At 47.5% G+C, this 12445-nt stretch overlaps 1 protein-coding gene across 4 annotated transcripts in view; it reads left to right on the top strand.

Annotated features, from left to right (window-relative positions):
* Positions 1-5499: 5499 nt before the first annotated feature.
* MARK2 (microtubule affinity regulating kinase 2) overlaps positions 5500-12445 on the top strand; it is a 128026-nt gene continuing 121080 nt past the window's right edge. For all 4 annotated transcript variants that reach the window (XM_054993408.1, XM_054993400.1, XM_054993392.1 and 1 more), the window contains exon 1: positions 5500-5995. In XM_054993408.1, the coding sequence (XP_054849383.1) occupies positions 5939-5995 (57 nt within the window). In that variant the 5' untranslated portion in view covers positions 5500-5938. The remainder of the gene's footprint in view (positions 5996-12445) is intronic.

The raw sequence follows: 12445 nt of genomic DNA, 5'->3' as shown, positions 1-12445 counted from the left end.
TTTTTTTGCTTTTTGCTCTTTCAGCTGGTTGAATATCCCACTTGCTTCTCTATTCTACTTCTCCTCAGCTTCCACAGTTCTATCAGTTCCCTCTGATTTTGTACATCCATCATTTTAGGACAGCCAGTGTGGGGGCCTGGGAGACCTGGGTTCGAAACCCCGCTCTGCCATAGAAGCTCACCGGGTGACTTTGGGCTAATCACGCACACTCAACCTACCTCACAGGGTTGTTGTTGTGAGAAAAAAGGTGAGGGGAGAACAGTGTTGTGAGCTGCTTTGGGTCACAATTGAGGAGAAAATGAATAAATACAAATAAATAAATCCACCCTCGTATCCTGTGATGTTATGATGATGTGATCAAGAATTTGTTTTTCTGCCTTTCACCTGGGTCACTGTATCCCACTACAGATTCTGTTTCAGAGCCAAGCTACAAGTGATGCCTGACACAGGTTGGACACTTGTCAGCTTCCCTCAAGTTTTGATGGGAAATGTAGGCATCCTGATCTTGCAGCTGTAATGGAGAGCCAAGCTGTAAAACCAGGACGCCTACATTTCCCATCAAAACTTGAGGGAAGCTGACAAATGTCCAACCTGTGTCAGGCGTCAGGTGTAGCTTGGCTCTCAGATATTGCTGAGTCCTGGTTTCAGCACTCGAGATGGCCACAGTAGGCCTCTTGCTAGGCCAGCCCACTTCTTCTTCTTTTTACTTCCCAACACCCTTTCCAGGCATGTTGGGCTGTTTTTCAGAATGGCCCTCCTGGATCCACAGGTGGCTTGGAGCTCTCACCCTAACTTAACTCACAGGATTGTGGTGAGGTTAAAATGAGAGAAAGGCTGAAATCCATTTGTCATCCTGAGCTCCCGGTATAAAGGACGGGGAAAGCAGTGTAGCGACCAGAGATACTTACTAAGAGAGGATCTGTCCCCATTCTTATTGTATGCTGCAAAATGCATTCACGGGGCTACTGTTTTTATCTGAGCAACCAACAGCGCAAACCTAAACAGAGTTACGCCCTTTGAAGCCTGTTGAAATAAATGGGTAACTCTGTTTAGGATTGCACCATTAATTGCCTGTTACTTTAAAAAGGTAAAGGTAGTCCCCTGTGCAAGCACCGAGTCATTACTGACCCATGGGGGGATGTCGCATCACAACATTTTCTTGGTAGACTTTTACGGGGTGGTTTGCCATTGCCTTCCCCAGTCATCTACACTTTACCCCCAGGAAACTGGGTACTCATTTCACCGACCTCGGAAGGATGGAAGGCTGAGTCAACCTTGGGCCGGCTACCTGAACCCGGCTTCCTGCCTGTTACTTAAACTGGACAAAATCCTCATTCACACTTCCCCATACTCTGACCATGTGAGAGTCCCCACCAAGGAGGCTGTGAAATGTAAGCCATCCATTCAGTGATGTTGCTTGCTATGTAATGTCCAAATATAGTGGTCAAAGTGTCAGACTAGGATGTGGGAGGGACCCAGGTTCGAATCCCCGCTCTGCCATGGGGCCAGTCAGCCTAACCTACCTCGCAGAGTTGTTGCAAGGATAGAATGGAGGAGAGGACAATGATGTAAGCTGCTTTGAGTCTCCACTGGGGAGAAAGTCGGGTATAAAATAAGTAAAATAAATAATGAAGATCCAGCACAGCAGAAATTGGGGGTGATACAACCATCCTAGCTTTGCTATGTTAATTTGACATCTGGGTGGGGGGAGAACTTAGATCTTGACGAAGTCCTTAATTAGGATAGGTCATATTGATGTCCTTAAACAGAAGGATAAGTCATACTGAAAAGGGTGGCACTAGGAAAGTTAGCAAACATGTGACATCACAGTGGCCATCTTAATGTGTGCTTAAACAATTCATATATAAGCGAGCCATGAAAATGCCACAAGAGAAGTCAATACTCCCAGGGAATAGCATAACCAGAGAGGAACCAGGAAGACAGGGCGTCTATCGAACAACACCTACCCCACCCTCTGAGAATGGACTCATAATATCCATAATGGACTCATAAATGCCAGCACTCTGGTAGCTGATGTCATGTCTGTCACCCATCCATGCCATTATTTTTGCTGATGTGTTGCTGTGAACCATTGTTCTGTGCTGTGCTTTGATATCATATTTCTGATGCCATAACTTGCCTTGTATTCACAGGCCTGCTGTCTCCAGAGTGTCTTATCTCTTGTGCTTTGAAGCTCAGTGTCTCTGACCTTGCAAACCTGCTAGTTCTCAGCGGGAAGAAGAATACCGTGTTTCGTTTTTAATCTGTTGCCTCTCTCCTGTCTAGACGAAGCATGTAAACTATTTAGGGAGTTCTCAGGACTGATTCGCGCCAAAAGTTATGTTTTCCTGTTGGGAGGGGGGATGAGTATTTGGAACCTATATAAGCCATAGTTTCACAGATTTTGTTATTCCTGTCAACCTTCTGATCAACCTGTGGACATATCTATGAACATGATTTGATTCCTTGAATAAAGCCTTTCCACCAAGACCCTGGAGTGCTTGCTGTGAGAGTACAGGGATCCAGGGCTTTTTTTCAGCAGGAACACGGTGGAATGGAGTTCCGGAACCTCTTGAAGATGGTCACATAGCTGGTGGCCCCACCCCCTGATCTCCAGACAGAGGGGAGTTTAGATTGCCCTCCACACCACTGAGCGGTGCGGAGGGCAATCTAAACTCCCCTCTGTCTGGAGATCAGGGGGCGGGGCCACCAGCCATGTGACCATTTTCTCCGAGGGCAACCCACTGAGTTCCACCACCTCTTTTCCCAGAAAAAAAGCCCTGCAGGGATCTATCTGCCATAGCCTGTCATCCATGGACCTGACAGCTGAGGGCAGGAGAAACATGTAAACTCCACCCTCTCACCTTGCACATGCTGTAGAAAGAGGACTTTACAGAAGATATGATCATTCATTCATTCAATCCATCCCACCCCTTTCATCACCATCACTACCTATGCAGTCTTTCAAGAATCAAGGCATGAAGATTAATCTTTAGAAATATAGGTAGCTAGTATAGCTGTTTTTAAAGATAAAATGTAGAGGTTTCCATACTGGAACTCACAAAATAAGAAATCAGTACCTATTCTGCCGTGCCAATGTATTGATATCAAAGGGCAATTAATTCCTTCGCGGTCACAAGGAAAAGGAAGAGTCTTTTGGCCCTTACAACCCCAGTGACTGTAAGCAGACCAAATGGGAAGATGACAGCACAAATGGAATAGCACCACAGTTTTATTATTTTTTAAAATTTAGGCAGCTAGAATCTATTTCATGGGCAGATTATATGCGGTTACACATAACTGGTTTGGAGCCAATGGAGCATTTCTGCAGATGGAAGGATTTCTACCCACAAGCAGGGCTTTTTTTCAGCGGGAACATGGTGGAACAGAGTTCCAGCACCTCTTAAAAATGGTCACATGGCCGGTGGCCCTGCCTCCTGATCTCCAGAAAGAGGGGAGTTTAGAGTGCCCTCCGCTAAACTCCCCTCTGTCTGGAGATCAGGGGGCGGGGCCATTGGCCATGTGACCATTTTCGCCGAGGGCAGTTTAAACTTTTGAAAACTCCCCCCTTGTTCCAGCTGACCCAAAGTGACGTCATTGTGCGGTCTTGAGTTCCACCACCTCTTTTCCCAGAAAAAAGCCCTGCCCACAAGTGTATCTTTCTTGCTCCCCCACCCCACTGCAGCCCCCAATGCCCCCCCAAACCTTACTTTCTGGGAGTCTTTAGGGGTGCAATGGGGAAGGGGGGAAGCAAGAAAGCCATTTTCCATACACAGAAATGCTTTGTTGGATCCAACGCATTGTGTCTCTATAGTCAGGGGAAGAATCAGACCTACCTCATTATGTTAAAGGGTGAACTTTGCCTGGATAGTAATTATTCTGGGGGGAGGGTCTTATTTAATTTTTTAATGTTAATTTCTCCACTTCTACAGGGCATTTCTGTACAATATTACTGCAATCATTTTAGAGAGCCTAGACTGGAGTAGCTCTGTATAGGATCACACAGTTATTCTCTAAGATTAACATAAAATATGAATATTTAGAATTTTTTAAAAAATCGAACTGTTATGTGGTGGTGGAAGGTACCATTATGGCAACCACTGAGAGTTTTCAAGGCAAAAAACTAACAAAAGAGGCTTACTGCTGCAGCGCTGGTCTTCTTTGGAGGTCTCCCATTCAATTGCTAACCAAAATTGACACTGCTTAGCTTCCAAGTTTCCAGGGCTATACAGCCCTGGGCTACACAGATATGTGTATACTCCCTATTAAACAGAGTGCATAGTTATTGGCTGTTCAGATATTTCTGTCCTTTGTTTTGTGCTTGCCGTATGCTACGCTAAAATAGGTTAGGACCAGCTGGATCACATCAGCTGCATACAGAGAAAAGTGGTCAGCCCTGGGTGTGAAATGCTACACACACATATGTGAAATGGGGAGGAACCAATGCTCCAGTGTCACTTTAAAGGGAGTCAAAATTTATTCCAGCATAAACTGGAATAACATGATTTTTTACTACGGCTCTTGGACGTAGGTAGTCTCTGTTGCTGTTTCTCAGCAGTTCCTCCACCCTGTCTTAAATTTTTGCTGGTTTTAAATCTTTGCAATTATGCATTTATCAACTCTATTACATTGTTTATTGAAACGTCCTGGACATTGACCGTATTAACTCACACCGCGCAATCCGCCTTGAGTCTCAGTGAGAAAGGCAGACTATACATTAAAATAAAATAGTAAATAAATAAATAAATAAATTTAACCCTGAACAAACTTTGTTGGTGATGCAACAGACCAAGGCAGCGATTCTCCTGGAATCAGCTGGCTCAGGTAGCAGATCCTGAGGTAGCAATTTCAGCTGGCTCAGGTAGCAGATCCTGAGGTAGCAATTTCAGCTGGCTCAGGTAGCAGATCCTGAGGTAGCAATTTCAGGCACCTGCTTCGGTCCATTTACGGCAACCTCTTCCCAAGAAACCAAAAACCAGGAGAGAAAACTTATTCGGTTGTTTCCAGGGGCTCCAAACCAAACCCCATCGGCTCTTTCCCAAACTTCCCCAGCTGATTCCCCACATGTTGGATAATGCACTTCCAATGCACTTTATCAATCATTCTAGGTGGATTTTTTGTTCCACACACAAAATAATCCGTTCCAAATGATCTATAAAGAAGATCGGAAGTGCATTATCCCTCCTTCCAGATATTGCTACTTCACACACCCGCCCCCACTTTCTCTCCCAAGAGATTTTTAAAAAAATGCCAACCACGCCCTCTTTTTGACAAAAGCCCCGCCTTTCCTTCTTATTTGACCAATCCGGTCCCCTCTAAGCCATTCGGGCCTTTCCGTACACCGTGGGAAGAAAGTAGGCTGGGACTTCGGTTATTTCCGTCACAGCGAGCGATGGGGCCTGCGAAGCAGCTGTTGCGGCGGAGGCTGCTTTCGGGTGTTTCCGGAAGTCCCGCGGAACTTCCCGAAGCCCGGCGGAGGCGGCCATGTTGGGAGCCGCCGCTGTGTGAAGCGAAAGGGTAGCGAGCGGAGCTCGGGCACCGGCGAGGGCGGGAAGACGGCGCCCGGGCCCGGCCTTGGCGGCTCGGCGGCCTCCCCCGAAGCTCCCGCTTGCCTCAGTGCTCGGGTTTTCCCCCGTCCGGGATTTTCGACCGGTGAGGCCTGGTCCCAGCGCTTCATCCCCGGTCTTGCGTGATCTGTCAAGCCGGGCACCCCTCACCGAGACCCGGCGTGACGACGACCCCCATGTGCCGCCGGTGCTGGTGCTTCCCGGCCACCTCTTGAGCCCCATTTCCCCCATGCTGGTGACCTGGCCGCCCCCCTCGCCGTGAGGAGGAGGAAGAGGAACCCCCGACCCCCTTCCAGCTGGGTCAGGGAATAGGAAGGAGAAGGAACCGAGCACCTGGGGGGACTCCCCCTCAGGCCCTGCCAACGGGAGCCATGTCGAACAGCGGCCGGAGCCCCCTGCCCACCGTCAATGAGAGAGACACGGAGCAGGTAATGGCTGGGTGGGGGGCACTGTGGATGTTGTGGGCCTGATAGATAGTCAAGTAGGGGGCTCCCTGCAGCACATGTGCCTTCCTTGGGGTTCCTAACGGCGAAGGTAAGGCTTTCCTGTGTTTTAGAGCATTGCCTCGAAAGGGAAATCCAAGCAGGTGCGACTACCCTCCCCCCCCCCTTACAGCGCTAGCGTGGGAAAAGCTCGGGGTTGTCATTCATCTTTTACTGGCCCTGCACCTGAGCTCTTGGATACCTTCAACCGGATTCAGATGCCGGAATGCAGAGAGGGTGAAACTGACCAGGTGCCGGAAATAGCTTCACCTGCTACATAACTGAAGAAGGGAGCTCTGACTCTCCAAAGCTTACGTTCTGAAAATCTTGTTGGTCTCTAAGGTGCCACTGGACTCAAATTCTGCAGTTCTGCAATGTAACTGTGTGTTATCTGTGTGCTGCTTCTAAAAAGATACTGTGGTAGCCACTCGCTTTGGAGTGGGGGGTGCTGTCAGTCGTTATTAGCTGCCGTGGTTAAAGAGAGACTCCAGACTGAGATGTAGTTTTAGCTGGATAGCCATGTTGGTCTGCAATAGAATTTGAGTCCAGTGGCACCTTAGAGACCAAAAAGATTTTCAGGGTGTAAGCTTTCGAGAGTCATAGTTCTCTTGTCTCAAGAAAGGAGCTCTGATACTCGAAAGCTTACACTCTGAAAATCTTGTTGGTCTCTAAGAGGCTGCTGGACTCAAATCCTGCAGATTGAGATGTAGTATGTCTCTGAGTACCAGCTGCTAGAGGGTGAAAAAATTGGAGGGGACTGGTGCTTTTGTGTTCTGCTTATGGGCTTCCCAGGGGCATCTGGCTGGTTGCTGTGGAAACAGGATGCTGTGCTAGATGAACCTTTGGTCTGATCCAGCTAGGCTCTTACACATTTGTGGCCAGAGAGGTAAAGGGGGCATTGTTAAGCTTTTCCAATCCTAGTGCTGCAGAAGAAAGTTAAACCTGCCTGGATTCTCCCTTTCACACAGCTCTTAAAAGTACAGGAACCTTCTTGCTGGTGCTTATCATATAAAGCTGCTGCCTTTCTTAAAGGACTTTTGCTCCTTTCTTTCAAAAGCAGCCAGGACATGTAGCGATGAAGCAAGTGTAAAGCTTTTCCTCTCATCTACGTTATGCCATAAAAATAAAACTTCCAATGTGAAATTTCTTTGTGTGTTGGGCTGCTGTCAAAAGAGGCAGGGTCAGTGAGACTGAAAAGTGGCAAACTTACCTATTCATCTAGGGTTCACAAGGACTCCAGGAGGGCTATTCTTTTGGCTCAACTCTCCCTTCAGAAGGTGGGAGTGATGGATGCATGGCCTTCTTTCAGCGATCAAGTTTGTGGCCAAGTTTTTAGGTTACAGTTTTTAGGACGGGGAGAGGGGAAGGTATGATGTCCCTCCACTTTTACCTGTCTAGGGCATAGGTTGTAATAGGTATTGGTTTGGGAAGTGACTTGGAAGCAACCAGCTGGACACTGGGTTGAAGGACAGGAACTGTGAATCCAGAGAAGGTGCAGTTGAAGGAACTAGCAGTGGTTCTTGCTTCCTCCCCCCACCCCAAGAATAATTTGGAAAGTTACAGAGAATGGGGATAGCTACTAAGTGGGGTTCTCCTTGCCCCCATCTTCCTCTTACTGTCATATGGGAGGGGAGTTGACTCACTTGCTTGACGAATGAATAACAGGATAAATGAAGGAAGCAGAATCTAGGGCTAGAGTATGTGGGTGAGGGAAGAGCCATCTCTTATATCGTATGCTGAGGACAGTTGTTGAGACAGCTGCCTGTTCTGGTTTCCTGTGTTGGCCAGGGATGCTCTGAAGCGGATTGAGGAGCCACCTGTGTAAAGAGGGAAATTCTTAGGGAGACCCGCCTAGTTATCTCTTTTCTCTCTCATTGACCATTTTCAGGTTGCACTGCTCTTGTCTTTGTGCTTCCCTTTGGTTTATAATTTGGACTGAGAAGGTTGGTTACCGATGAAGTAAGTGGAAGTTAGTGTGCAAATAGATTACCTGTGCATACTTGGGTGTATGTGGTTTGATGCAACCCAAATGACGCTCTGACCGTGACCTCATCTTTCAAGGGTGCTCTGAGGGAGGTATTCCTTTGAATTGCGGCTGCCTCCCTTTTTCATGACTCTGCCCTTAAGGATTGTATCCTAGAAGCGGAAGCACCTCCTTAGGTGCTTCTCCCCAGGTGGTGATGCTTGTATGGTGACTTCTGGGTTCTTGGGCTGTTTGCAATGAACACAGTGTTTAGCTTGTACAGAGTGCCCTTCCAGCCTTCATACTACTCCAGCTTTGTTGTTTCGGAAATCTTACAACATGTTGCAGGACAATATCCTGAATTCCATATTGCAGTTGAAGGGTGGAGGCTGAGAGTTTTATGGTTTGTCTGAGGCCACCTACTGTGGCTGAGGTGTGGCACGAATTGGGACTTCCCCAGCTTGTCCGGTTAGCCGCAGCTGAGGTTCCCATAGAATACTTAATCTTACGGCTTAATTACTTCTGGACACACAAGTTCCTACTAAAATCTAGACACTTCTTCCATAGTGAATGGGCCGTTCAGGAAAGAGTTCACAAGAGAGGAGCCCGATGCTCCCTAGCTCTTGCTTTACAGGCAGGAGGCCCCTGTTTTCCGTTAACAGCATCTCCAAAATGAAACTGGAGTTACAGGTGTGAGGAAAGGCCTTTCTCTACCTGAACCACTGCACTGCTGCCAATCAGAGGAGACAACTCTAGACCCAAGCAGACCATTGCTGCGATGGTCCAAGCCAGCTGCTTCTTTCCAGGAGAATTTCTAATATCAGGGTTAGAAAAATCCCAGGGGTTGGGCCCTAAAACAGGTTGGTGATGAACACATGAAATGTTTCTGGCTCTAACCTGGCATGAAGCTTAGACGCAGGTGCGCAGCACGTAGACCGGCTGTGCATGTTTGCTTCCTTATACACTTCCATCCCTTGGGCAAATCAAAGTTTGCAAAGCACCTCAAACAAAAAAAACGTGGTGGTAGAGACTTCACTTCTGAGTTTATAGCTCCTCTGTTTGTGTGTGTATATGTGCATGAAGTGCTGTCAAGGTACAGCCAACGTATGGGGATCCTATAGGATTTTCAAGGCAAACAGAGGTGGGGTTGCCATTGCTTGCTGCTGTATAGCAACCCTGGGCTTTTTCAGTGGTCTACCATCCAAGTACTAACCTAGGCCCACCCTGCTTAGCTTTCGAGATCTGATTCAATCGGGCTAGCCTGGGCCATCCAGATCAGGGCATAGCTCCTATACGAGAGCATATATATATTGTCTCCTCCGTGAACATCCTCTGTAATGTGTCCTTTATGTGCTGTTTGTTGACTGTCCGGGGGTGCTATTTGCTGTGTGAAACAGGATGGTGGACTGGATGGACCAATAGTTTGAGCCAGTTGGGCTCTTCTTATGTGTACTAATGTTGTCTGGGGAGGCTTGGCTCCATACAAGGTCCTGCAGTGTTCTGAGTTTAGGCTGGTGACTGTGAGAAGTGATGACTTTTTGGTGATGGTGGCAATCTCGAGGCAGGGAGGGGGGAGTTGAACTCCCTCCCAGAGGAAATCCGTCAGGCTCACTGTTGTTCAAATTAAGTTATGGCTGTATTATATGGCCCTTTTAGTAATGCGCTGATGCTGTATGCTTCTGCTTTATTGCTTGCCTTTTGCTGATTTTAGAAGTTGGCTGTTTTATTTGTTCTTACAGTGCATTTTAAATCTTATTTTGTGTAAGGAATTGGGCATGCCATTTGGGTCATCCTACGGGAGCCAGATATAGTTCTTTAAAAATAAATCTTCAGATAGGACTGAGAGAGAAAAATTTGTCCCAGGATTCTTTTCTGGTGCTCGTTTTCCACTTGCAAGCTGTGATGAGGTGGGGTGGTGGAAGACACCCCTAAATACTGTGAACAAAAAGATCCCTTTTCCTGTCACAGCTTCTTCTGTAGTCTGCGCAAGGAAAGGTCTTCTGTGCGCTCTCCTGTATTCCTCCTACTGACGTTTGCGTGACTCCCACGGAACCAGCACTGGCTCAGTGCAGAGAAGGGGGGGAAATCGCTTCCCACCCTTTTCGACTCATTCGTTCTTGTATGTGCCTATCTTTCTTGCTCGGGCAGCTTCCTGTTCTTGTGGGCTATTCCTCATGGCTTCCGCAATCTCTTAATTGCGTTGGTGGGGTGATGTAGTTTTCTGCTGAAGGGGGAAGGAATATGTTGCAGAGGGTAAGGTGGGCTGTGTGGATGGATGCTAAAAATGGCTATCGTGCTTAGAAACTGCTATAAAAAAGCCCATGTCTGATTGTTGGTGTTTGACCCTGGAAGCAGCTCTTCCACACAGCATAATGAAGCAGCTGCTTCAGGCAGTGGATTTAGGGTGTCATTAGGGCCAGCGGTTTGAGAAACAGGGAGTCCTGTAATCCGCTTGGAAGTCTTCCTGCTCAGGCCTCATTGGCGTGAACGGGAGCTGTGCGAGCGCAGCACCTATTCATTTTAGGAGGCTTGCGTAGGAGAACTTTCCCAGTGTATTGTATTCCAATTTAATTAGTGACCTTTAGATTTTCTCATGTTGGAATCAAAAAGGTCTGTGACAGGTCTATTCGATTTCATTTGTGGGTTCATAAACTTCTTTGCTTTGCTTGGGGGCCACACCTCGCTACTGTTCAGCCCTGTTCTATCAGCCTACCTTGCTGGCTTGTTGTCAAAGCCTCAGTTACCTTAGACCCATTTATATGGTACGATTTGCTTGCTGTCCCCTCTCTAAACTTACGGCCAGGTTTTTAGTCTCGCACAAAAGCTGGGAATCACTTCTTTCTTTGGCCCACCCTCTTTTGCCTTTGTCAATTTACATTGGAAAGTCCTGCCTTAGTTGGTTCAGACTGCTCCCTTCAAGAGGTATCTTCAGTTCAGACCCGTCTCTTAATTCCCTGTTTTTCTCTTGAACGTGACTTTCTAAGGTTACAATTTGTCATCCTGTTTACATTCGGTTTGGTCTCCACCAAGTGAACAAGAGGCCATTGTCACTTGCTGCCCAGGACTCCTTGATTCCGTACACGATACCGTCTTGTACTCTCCCTCTCTCTCTCCCTGCAGATCCCTCCTTGAAACCTAGCCTCTCTCTGAAAGCTTTGGTGTGGTGTAGTGGTTTGTGTGTTGGATTCAGATTCCTACTTAGCCATGGTGATCACTGTGAAACCTTGGGCTAACCATCGGTTCTCAGTGCAGCTTCACGGGATTGTTGAACAGATACGAAAAGAACCAGGAAAAGAGCAAAAGCAAGTAGCCCCGGTGATGCTGGCTTTCCGCCCCCTGTTCTCCTGGAAACTTTTCCAATAAGTTATAGGCCCAGTCTGCCCTGGTCATAATAAAGATCAGTATGAATTTAAAATCAAGTCAAACTCTCACCTAAGCAAGAAGTGAGCCTGCAGAAGAACTTAAAGAGGGTCGAATGAGCCATGTAGAGGAAGGGGGTTCACAGGTCTTTGAGCCACCACTAAGGAGCCCCCCCCCCACATTACTTGTAGTCAATGGCCAAGCCTCGGGTGATAGGGAGCAGAGTTGGGCTTCTCCAGCTGAGGGGGCTTGCATTATGGCCCACCCCTCTTGAGCAGGTCAAGAGGAGCAGCATGCAAAGCTAGACTCTAGCTGAGCCACATTTTAGACTGATAATTCTTTGAGGAACAGAGAACAAATGATCAGTCAGAGATGGGTTGTAAATGGCAGCCGTGTGTACTGAAGTTCTCCTTTTTGTGATCTGATGGTCTTGCCTGAGCTGCTTTGCGTAACTGCTGCTGGTTGTGGTTTTGGGGGGGTTTGTTCCTTTTCATATTGTTTGGATTTTTGCCCTGTGGCAGTCTGGTTTGTGGACTGCTGAGGGTGGTGAGGGGACACAACATTTCCAGGGCCCGAGTTGCTTTGGGGGCCTGAGAAGCCAGGCAGTCCGCCCTACCTCATTTTGTGTGACTGCAAGGGAGCAGCTGTCAGGATGTCTGATGGTCCCAGTAGAAAGATGCCAAGGCATTAAAATTCTCTTTAGGAATCCAAAATTCTTCCCTTTAATCCTTTGTTGGACTTGAAACGATAGGGAGTGCCCTGCTGCATCAAGAGGGCACTTGTGATGTTTTCTGGTAAAGCAAAATTAAGGTGAGGGAGTCTGAATTCCTAGAGAGTCTCCCCACCCTTTAGCATTGAATGGCTGTCATGTAGAGGATGGCATGGTTTTCCGTTGCCCCAGAAGGTCAGACCAGAACCAACAGGTTGAAGTTAAATCAAAAGAGTTTTTGGCTAAACATTTGGAAGAACTTCCTGACAGTTAGAGAGGTCCCTCAGTGGAACAGGCTTCCTCGGGAGGTGGTGGGCTCTCCTTCTTTGGAAGTTTTTAAGCAGAGGCTTGATGGCCATCTGAC

Source organism: Eublepharis macularius, chromosome 1, assembly GCF_028583425.1.
Source record: "Eublepharis macularius isolate TG4126 chromosome 1, MPM_Emac_v1.0, whole genome shotgun sequence".
Lineage (NCBI taxonomy): Eukaryota > Metazoa > Chordata > Lepidosauria > Squamata > Eublepharidae > Eublepharis > Eublepharis macularius.
Note: the sequence above shows the minus strand (reverse complement) of the source record. Positions and strands in the feature narration are given on the sequence as shown.